We start from the raw sequence: 13,921 nt of genomic DNA, 5'->3' as shown, positions 1-13,921 counted from the left end.
TAATCCTTCCCACTTGTTTGAAGATGTCTAAAATCCCACCTAGTCATTTCATTCATTTGAAGTGTAATGCAGATCCTCCAGTAGGTGTGATCACATAGGCTGTTCTCAATTCAAACTTTAGTTTAAATATGTTTCTAATACTTCCCAGAGTTAAAGGAAAACAGATATAATATATAGTGGGTGGTGTTCCACCAAAATGCCTGCATAATACAGGAAAAACTTATCACATGCACACACAACCCTTACCCAAGAGGTGTGTTCAGGCACTCATGTTTTTTTCCCTGAGCCGTAGCAGCTCCATATTCTTATTTCTCTTGGCAACTTTTTGCCTTCTTTGCTTTCTCAACCCATCTTGGCCACCATCTGCTATGTGTCAGTTCCAGAGACCACAAACAACTAACAGCACCACCTGTGCTTCTTAGTTCCAGCTAAAGACAGGAAAAAACGTCTGATTGGTTGCTGGTCTTTAGATATACAAGTCCTCATGCCAGACATATTCCCCTCTGGTTCCATTAGACCTGGGGCCATGCATGAAACAGACTTGTCTGCCTAGGGCCATTCCTTCAGGAGGAGTTACATGAGTAAATCTGTGTGGGAGAGATGGGTACAGTTCATTTATAAGGGGGAACTGAAGAGATAGAGAATGCAGAATGCCTGCTGTTCCTGATGGTTTTGCAGTTCTCAATTCCCATTTCCTATGAAGTCTAACTCTATATCTTCAGATTTTAGGAGTTCCTCTATATCTCTTTAATAAACTCCCTTCCTAACTTAACTCCCCAGTTTGAGGAGAGTTCTGTTCCTTGAGACTAAGAGCATTGATCAGGATCTAGAGCCAAAGAACATGAAGCCCAAATCCCTAAAAACACAAAAGAAATCCCATGAGGCAGCGGCATGGCACAAAGCCAGGAAGTTGAGTGGGAGTAGGAGTAGGGACAGTGTTTCTCCCTAAGTGCCTGCTCCTGCACAGATTCAGCTGGAAGGAAAAGGAGTTAGTTGGAACTCTTGGCTTGTGGGATCAAATTCTCTCATGTCAACTTACTTGAACAATAGTGAATCTACTTGTCCATCTATGCTGATTCCATATATACAAAGGGAAGAGAGGAAAGGCCAGGCTTTTGAATGTGGATGAGAAGGGGATGGGAAGAACAGTGGGAGTTGAAGAGCACAGAAAAACAGCAGGCAGATCCTTTTCACATGGCCATCAGCCCAACTCTCTGTTGATTGTTCTCACCTGTATTATGTGTGGGTGCACACACTCACATGCACACACGTAGCTGCTGCTCCTCCTGCCCACACCACGACTCTCTGTAATTTGTCTTCCAGGTCTCCAAGAAAGAGACTTTGTGTTCCTCTTTGCCTTCCTTCACATCCTGTTATAAATGCCCTTTAATTTTTTTCTTCCCACTGAGCTTTCTATTCCTTCATTTTTCCTATTCATTTTTCCTCTTCTCAAGAGAAACTCAACATAGAGAAGCCATAACAATGTGATTTGAAGAGACTTACATAGCCCACCTCTGCCCCTCTCCATCACCTCCCAACCCAGCCTCCAAAGTTCATGCTAAGAAGAAGGAAATGGGGAGGGAAGGAAAGTAAACTTAATTGAATAATTCAGCTCATACTGGGCATGGTGCTGAGTGTCTTACGCACATTTTGTTCCATTCTCATGACAACTCTGAGAACATGATTTTAGTTAGCCCTTCTTTCCTGAAGAAGCTAGGTGATTTACTTAAAGACCACTCAACTCATCAGTGGCAGAACTAGAATTTAAACTCAAATCTTTTTGACCCAAAGTCCATGCAACATCAATCCTTTGGGCTAGTCTAATAAGAAACTATACGTAGAAAACTTTTGTTAAATTATGCTTGTGTTCTCTGGCAGGGAGAGCTGTTGGAGCGTTCCCTTGGGAACATAGTTTAGGTAAGAGATTGCTTAATTGGCACAGTCTGCTCTTTGAAGGATGCAGGTAAAAGTTGGATGATATGGTTTGGATCTGTGTCCCCACCAAATCTTATGTTGAATTGTAATCCCTAATGTTGGAGGGCCTGGTGGGAGGTGATTTGATCATGGAGGCGAATTTCTCATGAATGGTTTGGCACCATCCCCCTGGTACTGTCCTCATGTTAGTGACTGAGTTCTCATGAGATCTGGTCATTTAAAAGTGTGTGGCACCTCCCTGCCCCTAGCTCCTGCTCCCACCATGTGAGATGCCTCACTCCCCCTTTGCCTTCTGTCATGATTGGAAGCTTCCTGAGGCCTCCTCAGAAGCAGAAGCTACTACGCTTCTTTTACAGCCTGCAGAACCATGAGCCAATCAAGTATCTTTTCTTTATAAAATACCCAGTCTCAGGTATTTCTTTATAACAATGTGAGAATGGACTAATACAACAGGTAAGTTTCAATTTGTGACTGGAGTGACAGGAGTGACAGGGAGAATGTCCGAGAGGGCCAGCATTTGGTGGAAGACACTGGAAAAGAAGTCTAAAGTGTACATCCTAGAGTTCAAGAGGCCTTAGGAAAATTTCAGTATTTTGCCTAAGGCACATTTGCTCTTAAATTTCCTACACAATGCCTGTTTTGTCATATCCTGACTTCCACGATGCCTCCAGGCCACTTGCAGTAATAGTTCCAAAGTTCCCCAAGTCATCTTCCTGTGTTAAACAGTTACCCTGTTGACCCAATTCCTTGCTTACAATTGACTGTAGAGTTTGCTTCTCATCTACTATTTAAGCCCTGTTTTAATTCCGCTTTACTTCAGCCTTCCCTTGGGGCGGTTTTCTTTCTGTCTGCCCTCTTTAGTCCTGACTTCCATGGATATTACAGTAAAACAATGCAGGAAAATAAGCAGACAATGATGCTGAAGGACATGCAGGCCACCCCTACTTAACTCTCAGCTGACCCAGCTCCCCTTCACTTCCAGCCTCAACCAGGGAGGGAGGGGGCCCAGAACCACAAGAACTCAGAGAACTGTAGTTGAACTGAAGCTCTTTATCCCCCGAGTTAACCTTTCTTGCATCTACCGCACCCAGGGCTAATGAATGAACTTCAAAGAACGTCTTCAAACATCAAGTTCATCAGTGACCAGAGGTGTACTTTTGCAACCTCTCCAGGAGCTTTGTTTTGGATGTCTTCCTACCATGAGTTTGGTTACCATAGCAACAGCCAGAGAAGCTCTGCCTGGAAGAGAGATTTCTTGTATAATGAGTCTGGAAGACCTTAAGGTGAACATAGACAACTTTTGCTGTTTTAGGCCTAAAAGACCTACATTTTTTCCCTCCCTATTATTTCCTGGTATATATTTATGGCATTTATATCGTATTAACCATAAAATGAATCTGACTTATTATTTCCTTTTAAAAATCCAGATAGTCTGATCATATAGAGATCACTGGGTTCCTGGGTCCTGAGGCCACACTGGAATATATTATCCAAAGGCTCTCAGTCTTGCCTCCTAGTTTTGTTTGCATGAAGTCATTGCTCTTCTCAAGTCCTTCTCAGGACCTGTCAAATCAAAACTCCTGAGCTGGAAGGTGGGAGTCATCCAACAATCAGTTCTTCCCCTGCAAGCCACCAGAATTTTCTCCTCCTCTAGCTCACTGGGCGTGGTATTTGCACTATTTTGTCCTCTTCCTTTGGAGAATCACCCCTCCCCTGCTAAATAGTACTGATCAGCCCCTGCGGTAAGAATGGTATGACTCAGTTCCTAAGCCTGACCAGGCTCAGACACTTTCCTGGGACTTCTGCCAGTACTATATGGGAAGGTATTCTTTTGTCTCAGAGGCTGCTAAGTTGGTAAATCCTATATTACCTATAGGATGGTGGAGAAATCCTATATTAGTCTGCCAAGGCTGCCATAACAGAATACCATAGACTTGGGTGACTGTATTAGTCTGTTTTCATGCTGCTAATAAAGACATACCTGAGATTGGGCAATTTATAAAGGAAAGAGGTTTAATTGACTCACAGTTCAGCATGGCTGGGGAGGCCTCAGGAAACTTACAATCATGGTGGAAGTGGAAGCAAACACGTCCTTCTCCACATGGTGGCCAGAAGGAGAAGTGCCGAGAAAAGGGGGGAAAAGCCCCTTATGAAGCTGTCAGATCTCATGAGCACTCACTCACTATCATGAGAACAGCATGAGGGTAACTGCCCCCATGATTCAATTACCTCCCACTGGGTCCCTCCATGACATGTGGGGATTATGGGAACTACAATTCAAGATGAGATTTGGGTGAGGACACAGCCAAACCATATCAGTGGCTTAAACAACAGACATTTACTTCTCACAGTTCTGGAGGCTGGATGCCTAAGATCAAGGTGTCAGCAGGCCCCTTTCCTCAGCTTACAGATGGGTTGCCTTCTGGCTCTGCCCTCACTTGGCTTTTCCTCTGTGCTTGTACTCCTGGTGTCTCTTCTACCTCTTAGAAGAACGTCAGTCTTATTGGATTAGGGCCCCACACTTAGGACTTCATTTAAGCTTCATTACTTCCTTAAAGGCCTTGTCTGCAAATACAGTTAGGGCTTCATATGAGTTTTGAGGGAACACAATTCAGACTGTAATAAATTCTATGGGAGAACTGGAAAGAAAGGTGGAGACCCAGTCACATTGTTCACATTGTATCTCTGGATACAGTAAGTCAGCCCTACCCCTCTGAATATTTTATTTTCTTCAGTAATATTTCTTTTCTCTCCACCATACTCTCTTAAATATTTAAACACATCTACATAATAGCCATTGTTTGGTCAAAATAAATGAAGAAATGGTGTTTGGAGGTATTAGAAACTACAAACGATACTTTATTATAAATTAAGAAGAAATATAATGTATATAGTTCTTTGTTTATTGCACTTTAACCAAAGACATAGGCACTATCCACATCTCAGTTATTGTATACATATGAAGATTACCTTAAGCAAACACTTTTGTCTTAGTACCTTCCTTAAGCACAATTTTTAAGATTCAATTGTTCTAATACTTTATACCCTATAATCAAGCAGAGATGAGAAGACCTCAGAATTCATCAAGAATCTGGGTGCTTACCTCTTCTGATACAAATATCAGAAGCTGATTCTTAAAACTTCTACTTTTACATAGAAATAAAAATATCCTCTCCATTTCTAATCACAAATGGAAAGAACCAGAGGGGATACCCAAGCCAATCATCTACAGTTAAAGCATTAGTACTGTGTTCAGAGGATACAATTCATAATATTTATGCACTCAGTTGTACAGAGGAGAAGAAAGAGACACAAAAACTAGTGAAATCATACCTCCCATGCATGGCTTTTAAACCAATTCAACTGTGCTATAGGATACAATGGGGTGGTGGGGGCAGAGGGCATGTCTGCAATAATGTTTGCACCTTATCTAAATAAAATGCCACCAAATTGATGTATTATTTAGCCTTTATTGCATAGAAGGCCTTCTATTTGAATATGCTAGATACAGAACTCTAAACTCTAAGCTTTTTGTTCACAGAAAATGTGCTCTCAGGCATCTTTGTGTCCCCTGCCCTTAATACTATGCCCGACCCAGAGTCAGGGATCGAAAGATATTTTTGGTATGAATGGGCGTAAAGACACACATATGACCTTGAATGACAATGGCAATGTATTAAAATTTATTAAAGATGTCTGATGAGTCCAGAGTACTCCAGATATTGAACCCAAATTCGCAAAAGGCATGTGATAGAATGGGGTTACCCTTGATAAACTATAAAGTTAGAAGATTATTTTAGAGACACCATCAGAGTAGATGTCAGAAAATCCCTGAGTTCCTGTCTTGCATATTCCACAAATAAAGTTTATAACATTGCACCAGTTGCTTAATCTCTGTGTCTTGAATCCTCATCAATAAAGTTCAATTAAGTCTATTCAAACACTTGTGTGAATGCTAACAGTTCACTGGCAATTAATTTGAAAACAAAAATCTGTAAGGCTTCTGCAATCTAGTTGAAATCTACCTTTCCCAATGGATTTTCTAAAATTCATCAGCACCTACCAGCCTGCCCCATGTCTTGTATCCTGGCTTCTGCCACACTTCTTTCTGCTGAGATGTCCTCTCTGCTCTTCTCACCTCCCTAATTCCCGACCATTCTTTAAGACCCAGACCCACATACATCTCCTTAAAGCCTCCAGGCCCACATGCACTGGGGGATTATGTGTAGGTGTGTGAACTCCTCGAGGATGGAACACATTCAATTATTTTCAACGCTGCCCCTAACAGCCTTCCCAGCATACTTTGCAGAGAGTTCCGCATGGAGCAAAGCAAATACTGTGGCTCTCGCCTCTCCTTGCTCCCTCAGGACCTCGCAGCCTTCAGTTCGCTTAACCCAAGATATCAAGATTTCAAAGAAATGAAGAGATCAAAGGCTTCTGTCTCACAAGTTAGTCACTGGTCAGGCAGAAGTGTTTGGATCCTGCCTCCTCACATTTGTTTTGCACACACACAATTATCTTGATACGTTTAGAGGGTATTTGCAATGGGACATGGCTGGCCCAACTGTCAGCTAAACTTCATGTTTGTTTCATAGCCCCCAGGAAGACAATTGAAGAGTTCAAAGAACTGAAAAGTTAAGCCAATTTATTTAAAATAATCTTTGACTTTCTCATTATCGATATATGTGTATTTTCTGCAAGGTTACAAAAACAATTGGAACATATGTTAAAACAATTTTCAGTGTCATCTGCAGCAACTAATTCTAGAGAACTGTCTTATTCAATTTCATTTCTTACTTATATGGAACTAAATCTTAATCTGCTTTTCAGGTATGAAATATATTCATGATTCTGTCTCAAAATATGAAATCAAAAGCTAATATTATAACTCCCAGCTAACTGTTATATTAATTCATCTGGATGAACCTTGTGGTACTGAACTCTGACAATGCTCAGGGTGTCAAAGCAAACACCTGCCCCACCCCACGCCTACCCTAAAAACAAACGAGAGGCTTTTATAGGTTGCAAGTCCTGGTCTGGTTTATTTATAAAGCAATAAATATTAGAAGCACAAACAAATTGCACGTGTGTAAACAAACTGTACAATGATTGATGAAAGATGAGGGAAGGTGGTTCGGAAAACTCCAAGAAGCATAATACCATCATCCTGACTGGAAGGTAGATGGAGAGAGAAGGCACCTTAGAAGCATTTGCGGTGGACAATGGATGGGCCTGCCTCATCGTACTCTTGCTTGCTAATCCACATTTGCTGGAAGGTGGACAGAGAGGCCAGGATGGAGCCCCCAATCCAGACAGAGTATTTACGCTCAGGGGGAGCAATAATCTGCAGAAAGAAAACAAAAACTTCCAGTGAACTCTGAAGTTCCAAGCAAGGGAGCAAATAACACGTTGGGAGGATTCACGGAAAAAAAATTAGATATTAATTTGCTATAATGTGGGACATGTCATACCACAAGAAAATGTGGCCAATCAAGTTATATGAACTCACCTCTATTTCATCATTTATATTATTAAAGATATATTCTATTATTAAAATGGAATTTCTCCACTTATCTAGAGTATAATTTGGCAACAAGCTAAATGTATAGTGGAGCCTAGCCCAAAAGTTGGGGGCTTTAAAAATGTATTCGAAGATTTTGTTGCATGTGTGTATGTCTTTTTTTGGTCAAAGATTTATATTTATTCACTACTTAAAAGCATTTTGGAAGTTACCTATCTTGGGAAAAGTGCTAAGAAAATCAGAAAAAGTGGTAGAAAAGCTAACAGGTAAAGTTTGTAGGAGACAAGAAACTGAGTATGAGGGAAAAGGAATTAGGAATGTAGTTCTGCTTAGAATACCAAGACTTGCCTTGGATCTCCCACTCACAAAAGTTCTTTACCTTAATCTTCATGGTGCTAGGAGCCAGAGCAGTGATTTCCTTCTGCATACGATCAGCAATACCAGGGTACATAGTGGTACCTCCAGATAAGACATTGTTGGCATAAAGGTCCTTGCGGATATCAATGTCACACTTCATGATGCTATTGTAAGTTGTTTCATGGATGCCAGCAGATTCCATACCTAGGAACAAGTCACACACACACACACACACACGCATCACAGTGCATTCAGGTCAAGGTAGAGAGAAGAGAACAGAACTTCTTCTTTGTGTTGGGGAGATGTCACCATTTGTCTCTGAAACATATGTTCCCCTATAAGACACACTGCAGGGTGGAATGGGTGCCTCACAGTTAATCCACAATACAATGCCAAGAAAGGAGCAGCTGTGCTTAGTACCCGTTTCAAGTAAACACCTCCTGAAACTCTCAGATGTATGAAGATGTATTGGAAAAGGAAAAGATACACGTTTAAACTAAAATGAATGTAATTTTTGTTTATGGACTTAAATCAGATCCTGACAAAGTTCCTCATGGAAAGCATTGCTTAGGAAGGATATTTGTTGACATATAAGTGCGCAGTTATTAATATGAGTAGGAATGTTATTGCATTTAATGATGAGTAACTTGGAAAATCCAGCTACTTGGTAGTGAAACTTACTGGAATAAGTCAGCTCTTGTGAAATAGCCCTTTTCCTGCAGATATGTGATATGCAGTTACTACTCTGTGTCATCCTTTATTTTGAGATGAACTCAGTGTGTCATCCTTTATTATATCACTAGAGCAGAACATAGACTTTCCCTTTAATGAGCCATCAGGACTTGAGGTTGAGCTGTGTGGGAATCCAAACTATGACTTCTTTTAACTCAAGGGCTTCTTGAGCCTTCTAGATTTTACTTTGGGAGACCCTAAGATTTCCACGGAAAATCGTGCCTCTGCACCAGACCCTACAACTCACCAATGAAGGAGGGCTGGAAGAGCGTCTCAGGACAGCGGAAGCGCTCGTTGCCTATAGTGATGACTTGGCCATCAGGCAGTTCATAGCTCTTCTCCAGGGAGGAGGAAGAGGCAGCTGTGGCCATCTCATTCTCAAAATCCAGGGCGACATAGCACAGCTTCTCTTTAATGTCACGGACAATTTCACGTTCAGCTGCAGAAATAAAGAGTATCACAGTCATGCTCTGAAGCAAGAAGTCAATTATAGGGAGGTAGGCAGATTCAGTGAGGGAGGAGGAAAGCAGACCCACACTGTGGCAGATGAGACACACACACACTCACCAGTGGTGACAAAGGAGTAGCCACGCTCAGTGAGGATCTTCATGAGGTAGTCAGTGAGGTCCCGACCAGCCAGATCCAGACGCATGATGGCATGGGGCAAAGCATAGCCCTCATAGATGGGGACATTGTGAGTTACACCATCCCCAGAGTCCAGAACAATGCCTGCCCGGGGAAGTAGACAATAACAAGGTAAATTCCTGAGGACGACACCACTGCTCTAGCCATGGCAAAGCCTGCTTCCAATCTTGGCTAAGAGATGCTAGCAATGGGCATTGATCCAGATAAAATTAGATTCCTTACACACAAAGAATAAAAATGAGCATCATGAATACTAAATCTGAAGCAAACTGCAGCTCATCCTTTTAACTATTACAGTAGAAAAAATTCCCGAGGACACTTTCAAATGACAATCTTTCTTATCAGCCATGAGCACATTATGTAAGCACCCAAGTGTGTTTTTCTTTGCTCCTATTGAAATTACATGTTTCTCTCTCTTTTGACTCAGACCCTGTAGGGAATGTATTCTCCTTAGGGATGCTTGCCCAGGTGATGTGATGGTTTAACACATAACAATGACTGCTGCACTCCAAGTTGCTACACTGTGCTGAGTTTAAATAAGGGAAGGACCTATCTCCACAAGCTATCAGCTCCAACAGTAAGTGTGCTCTGAAACTAACCTCAGGGCACTACTGTTACCTCTTTCTCTTAGCACAGACCTTGCTAGGGAATGGGAGGAAAGGTATTATCCCTTTTTCAACTGGGGGATCTGATTCACAGCAAGGTCGGTGACTTGGGAATGTGATTCATCAGTAACTGTCCCCAGAGCCCAGCATACCTGTGGTACGGCCAGAAGCATACAGGGATAGCACTGCCTGGATGGCCACGTACATGGCAGGGACATTGAAGGTCTCAAACATGATCTGAGTCATCTTCTCCCGGTTGGCCTTGGGGTTCAGCGGGGCCTCTGTGAGCAGGGTGGGGTGCTCCTCGGGAGCCACACGGAGCTCGTTGTAGAAGGTGTGGTGCCAGATCTTCTCCATGTCATCCCAGTTGGTGATGATACCATGCTCGATGGGGTACTTCAGGGTCAGGATGCCTCTCTTGCTCTGGGCTTCATCACCTACGTAGGAGTCCTTCTGACCCATACCCACCATAACTCCCTATGGGAAGAAAAAATGAGAAAATCATGCTCTCACCATGTCAGGAATATAATCAGTGTCTTGTCTATTTATATCTAACTGCCCAAGTCAAGGAACATATTTAAATACCAGAAATAACAAGCAATAGGATTTTACCCCAATTTAGAAGAATTATTTAAAAATCAATCTTCTACCTTCTCCCTACTCCCCCAAAGATGTATAATTCTATTGTTGAGAATATAACTCAGGAGAGAATGAAGCTATTTCACTGAAGAAGCGGAGCCTCACCTCACCTTAAAAATATCATATGCCTTCATTAAATTATTAAGCTCATCACCCATGTCAACTGGAATATAGATGACTGCATTTTGGAATGACTGAATTAATGACACATTGTATTTCTCCTAAGAAAAAGATTTTGACATTCAAGTGAACACATAATGATGGGCTGATATGCCATCCTCACTCCAACAGTGAAATTCAGCCTGTCCAGAGCTGTCCTGGAGTCATTCGTCAGCTCTGAGGACTAAGCTCTCCTCCTTTGCAGCCTATCTGGCCAGGCATGTGACAAACTCAGAGAGCATGGCATGTCTTTTAATAAACGAGGTGGTATGTCGCTATCACCATGGCACTTGCTGCCTCTGTCACGCCTGGCTTCTAAAAATGCAACAGCCAGGAAGGAGATAGATTACACCTTTGGGGAAGCCTGTAAACTGGCTGCGAACATGAGAGAGGAATGTGGATTGGGTCCTGGTTGGTTGGGAGAGGTTATATTGTTAGAAGTTAGGGTTAGATGAACCCCTGTTAGAAGTTTTAAACAGGACTGAAAGGGGAGGACAAGGAAGAAAATGAAGTATACAAGGCAGAGAAGACACTAAAGACTAAAAGTCCAAAAGGCCATGAGTGGAGAGAAACTGGTGGCTTTCACACCAGGGAGTGGGACCCTTTTAGAGGCCTGCCACTCGGGTGTACATTTCTCAGTATGTTGGAGTTTTGTGTGGTATTGCTTGCCTTGGCTTGGATTTGAAGTCAATCAGCCTTTTCTTAACTTGGCCTAAAGAGTTCATCGAACAAGAGGGTCAGGTGAGAGCCATTTCCTAGATCGCTGGACTGAAGGGGTCCCGAGTGGGACTGGGGGCTCGGCGGGAAGTTTACCTGGTGCCGCGGACGGCCCACGATGGACGGGAAGACAGCACGGGGCGCGTCATCGCCCGCAAAGCCGGCCTTCACCAGCCCAGAGCCGTTGTCGCACACCAGGGCGGTGGTTTCCTCGTCGTCACACATCTTGGCACAGCTTCAGGGGGTTCTGCAGGTTGAGGAGGGGAGGGCGGACCACATTCAGCTACCTGTGCAGCTGGCCTTCTCCGCACCCAGAGGAGAGGACAAAGCAGAAGGGGGTTGTAGGGACTGGACAGGGGGTTGGGCGGGGAACCCTCCTGTCACCTCCCTTCCCCTCGAATCATAAAAGGGAAGGAAGAAGCCGCAGAGGAGACTGGGGACAGAGAAGGGCAGAGGAATCCACCCAGGCTCCCTGGCCAGGAGGTCCACCTAGGGTGCCAGGTGCAAGGAGGGACCCAGGAAACCCAGCCCCTTAGTCCTCCCCAGCCCTTTAACTTTCTTCCTTTTCACGAACTGGGAACTCGATCTCCAGCCCTGTGCATATCGCCATGCCTGTGCCCCAGATGGAGGAGAAAGCGCACGAGAGTAGGGACCCAAAAGCCCCTTGTGGAGCCACAAAATTCCCCTTCTTAGAGCCCCTGCGAGGTCCTGCGAGGACCGACGCCCAGGACAAAACAAGTTAGAACCAAATCAAAAAGTGTGGGCTTTTAAAAAAAAAAAAAAAAAAAAAAAGGCAGTCGCAGAGCGGCAGGAGCTGGGGCCTTGGCTGAACGCGGGCCGGGCTGGCCAGGTGGCGGCGCGGGGCTGGTGTCCCGCCCCGCCCGCGGACCTGGCGAGGAGTGAGGGCGGAGGGCCGGGCGCTGACTCACCGACTGCTGGGCGGGTCGGCTCGGCTCCGGCGGCGGCGGGCTCTGGGTGGCTGGCTCCAGGAGGGCCGCTTTATAGAACGCTGATGGACAGGGTCAGTTGGAGCAGCCGGGGGCAGGGGTGGGGGGCCCGGTCTGCCACCTTGCCTTATTTGGTCCCCTTCGCACCCGCTAGGACTGCAGAGGCCATTCATGGAGCCAAGGGCAGGGGAGAGGATCAGCCAGGGAGCCCCCAGACCATGTAAGGAAGGGGAGGGGGCAGTCAGGGGGATAGCCAAATAGGGAGCTGGGGAGGGGCAGGCGCTGAAGGGTAGGGGCAGGGGAAGACTAAGTGACGCCAGCCCACCCCTCCCCCTTTCTGGGGTGTGGGTGCTCCCTGGATGGGCTGTGGATTCGGTCCTCCGCAGCAGCCTCGCCAGTCTTGGGGACAATAAGCCACATGCAGTGGAAAGGCTTGGCGCCCTGCCCTCTGCTGAGGGGTCCTGACAGCTGGGCCAGGGCAGCAGGGGAACAACAGCGGCTTCTCATCTTCCAGGGCTGCCACGAGCACAAAGGACACCACGGCAGCACATCTGAGTGGCTGCAAAAGGGGCACCGGGGGCAGGGCACCCTTCTGGTCTAGTCCCTGGCCAGCCTGAATGGCTTTACTCAGAGAGCTGGGGCTGGGCTCATCTAGGTCAGAAAGCTGACATTAACCAAGGCCACCCGAGTTCCAACCCATGCATGGATCAGGGTCTGGCCAGGGAAGAGGCAGAAAAGGGTTTCTGTGAGAGCTTGGCCAAGTCTTGCTGGAGAAGGGACCAGGTTTACCCCAGCCCAGTTATTGGGTAGCTCTCATCCATGCTGCGGGGTTTTGCTCAAATTCAGACTCTAGTCTTCAGGCCAGAAAAGGATCCCCTTCTGCCAAAGTGAATAAAGGAACAAATGCCAGAAGCAGCTTGCCCATTTGATGGTGGGGAGATGAGCATCTTTAAACTGGGGTCAGAGGCCCTCATTCCAGGTGGAGACAAGACTGAAAAGGCAAATACTTTGGTGGAGAACATAGCAGCAACTTAAACTATAAGAATACACCAATCCTTGCTATTCAAAGTGCAGCCTGTGGACAAGCAGTATTGTCATAACCTGGAAATGAGCTAGAAATGCAGTATCAAGCGCCACCCCAATCCGCTTTTCAGCAGGATCCTCATTTGCTTGGTATGTACATTAAAGTGTGAGAAGCATTGGCATAAATCACAGATATCGTCTCCTCTGTGGAAAACAGATTGTGCAGGATCTTGAACTTTTGAGAAGGAAAAAGAAAAATGACATGAAATGAGGAGAGGGGGAAGGAAGAGGGAGATGTAAGAAGGACACAGATCACTAGTTTGCCCTGGGGTGCCCTGCATTCTCAGTTCTTGACTGGAGCTTTGATTTTTAATGCTTGTGTTTTTCCTCCAGTTCACACCAGTTAAAAATAGAAAACTGGGCACTGGCATCTCTCTCTAGAGTGGTCTTGGGCTGATATGCTGAGGAGGCCTGCTGATTAGATACTTGTCCCGACTGGGGAATGCTGGGCCCTCCCCTCTGAACTCCCCAACCATGTTTGGGTTGGTCTGGAGAAGAAACGCGACGGCAGCTGTGTGGTGGGGCCGGGTAAGAGACCTGGCTGAGATTACTCTGTGCAGCACAGCAGGCATTTTACAGTG

At 45.0% G+C, this 13,921-nt stretch overlaps 1 protein-coding gene and 1 long non-coding RNA gene across 2 annotated transcripts in view; one reads left to right on the top strand and one right to left on the bottom strand.

Annotated features, from left to right (window-relative positions):
• The window catches only part of LOC105739968, a 57,799-nt gene that overhangs the window by 27,940 nt on the left and 15,938 nt on the right, over positions 1-13,921 (top strand). The gene's annotated exons all lie outside the window — the stretch shown is intronic.
• On the bottom strand, positions 6,954-12,422 carry ACTC1 (actin alpha cardiac muscle 1). The gene is made up of 7 exons (XM_003272793.3): positions 12,240-12,422; positions 11,407-11,557; positions 9,948-10,272; positions 9,113-9,274; positions 8,793-8,984; positions 7,836-8,017; positions 6,954-7,279 (listed from the first exon to the last, which is right to left on the bottom strand). The coding sequence occupies exons 2-7, from the start codon at positions 11,533-11,535 to the stop codon at positions 7,136-7,138; spliced, it is 1,134 nt and encodes a 377-aa protein (XP_003272841.1). The 5' UTR covers positions 11,536-11,557; positions 12,240-12,422; the 3' UTR covers positions 6,954-7,135.

The sequence above is a fragment of the Nomascus leucogenys genome, chromosome 6 (genome assembly GCF_006542625.1).
Source record: "Nomascus leucogenys isolate Asia chromosome 6, Asia_NLE_v1, whole genome shotgun sequence".
NCBI lineage: Eukaryota > Metazoa > Chordata > Mammalia > Primates > Hylobatidae > Nomascus > Nomascus leucogenys.
Note: the sequence above shows the minus strand (reverse complement) of the source record. Positions and strands in the feature narration are given on the sequence as shown.